Source organism: Carlito syrichta, unplaced genomic scaffold (assembly GCF_000164805.1).
Source record: "Carlito syrichta isolate Samal-C Ts95f unplaced genomic scaffold, Tarsius_syrichta-2.0.1 Scaffold303986, whole genome shotgun sequence".
Classification (NCBI taxonomy): domain Eukaryota; kingdom Metazoa; phylum Chordata; class Mammalia; order Primates; family Tarsiidae; genus Carlito; species Carlito syrichta.
Window position 1 is genome coordinate 375072 of NW_007248082.1, and position 2682 is coordinate 377753.

Consider the following 2682-nt stretch of genomic DNA (forward strand, 5'->3'; position numbering starts at 1 on the left):
CTGAGACAGATCTCAGCCCCACAGCTTCACATAAGCTATTTATTCCTCCAACTCCATGTCAAGAACACAGAGGCTGAGAGGGACTTTCCTGAGGTCATACAGAAGTTGGTGGAGGGTTGCTGTGCTCCTTATCACATGGCCTGCGCTCTTTTGTCTGTAACACTCTAGATATATATATATTTTTCGAGTCAGAGTCTCACTCTGTTGCCCAGAAGCTCATGGCCACTGCGACCTCAACCTGCTAGGCTCAGGCAGTCCTTCCACTTCAGCTTTCCAATTAGCTGAAACTACAGGCATGTGCCATCAAGCCCAGCTAATTTTTTGATTTATTGTAGTGATAAGGTCTTGCCATTTGCTCAGACTGGTCCTCGAACCCCTGGGCTCAGGCAATCATCTCACCTCCGCCTCCCAAAGTGCTAAGATTACAAGCGTGAGCCACCGTGCCCAGCCAACACCCTAGATCTGTATAGATTCCCAATTTGAGAAAATGGAAAAAGAGCAAAGTCTTAAAGTGTTTATCATGATCCAAGAGGCCAAGGAACTTTGTTGGGACAGTAGTAGGAACAAAGCAAGGCCCCAAGGCTGCAGCTCCTGATGCCCACATGTTCTGCAGGATCTGGGGACAGAGCAGTGCAGGCAGCAGCTTCCCATCCCCCATACAGAGAAGGTGACAAGTGGGCAGGAGTCTTGTTCCAGCCTGCTTCATAATGCAGAATGTCTTTCTAGGCTGCCTCAGAACACTCAACCCTGCCTACCTGGAGAATTAATAGAGAATGACTGATCTGTTAGACTCTGGGTGATCCTGGTAGGTAGGAGGAAGGAATCAGGAGAGAGCTTGGTGGAATTAGTCACCTCTAAAAAAATGGCTGAACTGTGGTCACCAAGTCCTAAGGAGGGGCAGCATGAATCAGAAGTAGATGTAGGGGTGGAGGGAATGAGACCCCAGCCAACGAAGATCTGCAGGTCATAACTCCTAGCTTCTACTGTGGCTTCATCTGGAGCCAAGTGGACATGCTGGGTGGGGTCAGTGTTGCCACGCAGCACACTGCACCTCCTTTCTGACGCTGTCCTTTCCTCACCCCTCACAGGCTGCAAGTCAGGCTGGGGGTGGTGCGGAAGAAGAGGGCCCCCAAGGGAAGCCCAGCTACCAGAAGCTCAGGAGCAGAATCAAGGTAAGTGTGCAGGAGAAAAGATAGGGCACCCAGGGCTGTGGCCTCGGAGCAGAGTTTTTATTCTGTGGAAGAAACAAAATGGAGTCAGCTCGGGGGACCATCCTCACCCCCTTTACCACCTCAGGCTCAGTCAAGCCAGCCCTCCTCCCCTGAGGTGTCCATTAGTGGTTTATAGTATTTGCAGCAACAAGGAGGTCGATCTCCTATCCCATCCCCTTGTCTACCAGCTGAGTTTTTCCCAGCTGGTCCCTAAAGGTGTGAAGGGTGTAAGAGAGGAGGCCCTACCTGATGTTCCATCATAGAAAAGGTAGAGTCTGCCCGGTCCTGGGAGAAGAGCTGACTGTGAAAACGCATCTTAGCTGCAATGGCCTCCACTGAAGAGAAGAGAGAAGGCACATTGGAAGGGCATGGTGGTAGGAGATTTCTTAGGCTCCCAAGGAAGGAAAGGGAGTGCCACAGGGACCCTGGGTTATAGGAGGGCAAGTGGATGGGAGGTGGAAATAGGATACTGTCTCATTCTGTTTGTGGTTCTTTGAGCTGGAGATGTCTCTGGGGCCCAGACAGGCTGAATGGGCAGCATGTGGTGGGGGACCGTCCGGGAGATGGAGGAGGAAGAAAGGCCCAGGCTGGAGGGATGGAAGCCTAAGCTGAGAAGAAGTCTGCTCTGTCTGAAGGAGATGGACGAACTAGTCTGAGCCACAGATTTGACTCTCCCTTCCCTTCGGTCCAGCTGACCTGGCCACAGGAGCTGGGAGAAAGTGACGCACACTCACTGAGGCAGGGGTTATGGGAGAAGAACCCTTCCAGCCGCTCGCACTCCTCCTGCATGTTGCCACTGCCACGGCAGGTACAGCTTAAGGCAACACTGGTGTTGACGTTGCTGATAAAGTTGGGGGTCATGACAGTCCCTGTGGAGCAAGAGGGGAGGTGTTGTCAGGACCTAGGCTAACCCTAACTTCAGTTCCCACTCTGTCCCACCCAACTCAGCACCACATCATCTGCCTCCAGAGCATTCGTACCCTCAGGGCTAGCCAACATTTGGTCTCCCTACATATGCCCCCAGCCTCACCAATCAGCCCCAGGTATGCTCGCAGACATCTGGACTGCTCTGTTGCACAAGTCCCTAGGATGTCCATGGGGTGGCAGTGGGTCTGGAAATCCACCAGGCGAGATCTGGAAGAGAGGAGATTTCAACATCTCCCACGAGGATCTGGCCTGCAGCCTTCTGCCTTGCTTTCCTTTTAGCTTGGCGTGCCCATCATCATGCCAAATCCTCCTCTGCCTTCAAAGCCTCCTCCTCGGTAAAGCCTGCCCCTGCCACAATTAAAGGTACCATTTCCCAGCCCCTACAGCATTTGACTCTGAATTTGGGCGCCACAATCCCTAGTTAAGAGATCTTAGGCGGAACCAGGCTCGGTGGCTCAGCCTGTAATCCTGCGCCTTTGGGAGACTGAGGTGAGTGGACTGCCTGAGCCCATGGGTTCAAGACCCACCTGGGCAGCAAGACCTC

At 52.9% G+C, this 2682-nt stretch overlaps 1 protein-coding gene across 1 annotated transcript in view; it reads right to left on the reverse strand.

The window, feature by feature from the left end:
* Positions 1 to 954: 954 nt before the first annotated feature.
* The window catches only part of GFRA3 (GDNF family receptor alpha 3), a 26586-nt gene continuing 24858 nt past the window's right edge, over positions 955 to 2682 (reverse strand). Inside the window, exons 5-8 of the mRNA XM_021713012.1 lie at positions 2242 to 2345; positions 1946 to 2080; positions 1458 to 1546; positions 955 to 1234 (exon numbers count right to left, since the gene is read on the reverse strand). Of these exons, the coding sequence (XP_021568687.1) occupies positions 1145 to 1234; positions 1458 to 1546; positions 1946 to 2080; positions 2242 to 2345 (418 nt within the window). The 3' untranslated portion in view covers positions 955 to 1144. The remainder of the gene's footprint in view (positions 1235 to 1457; positions 1547 to 1945; positions 2081 to 2241; positions 2346 to 2682) is intronic.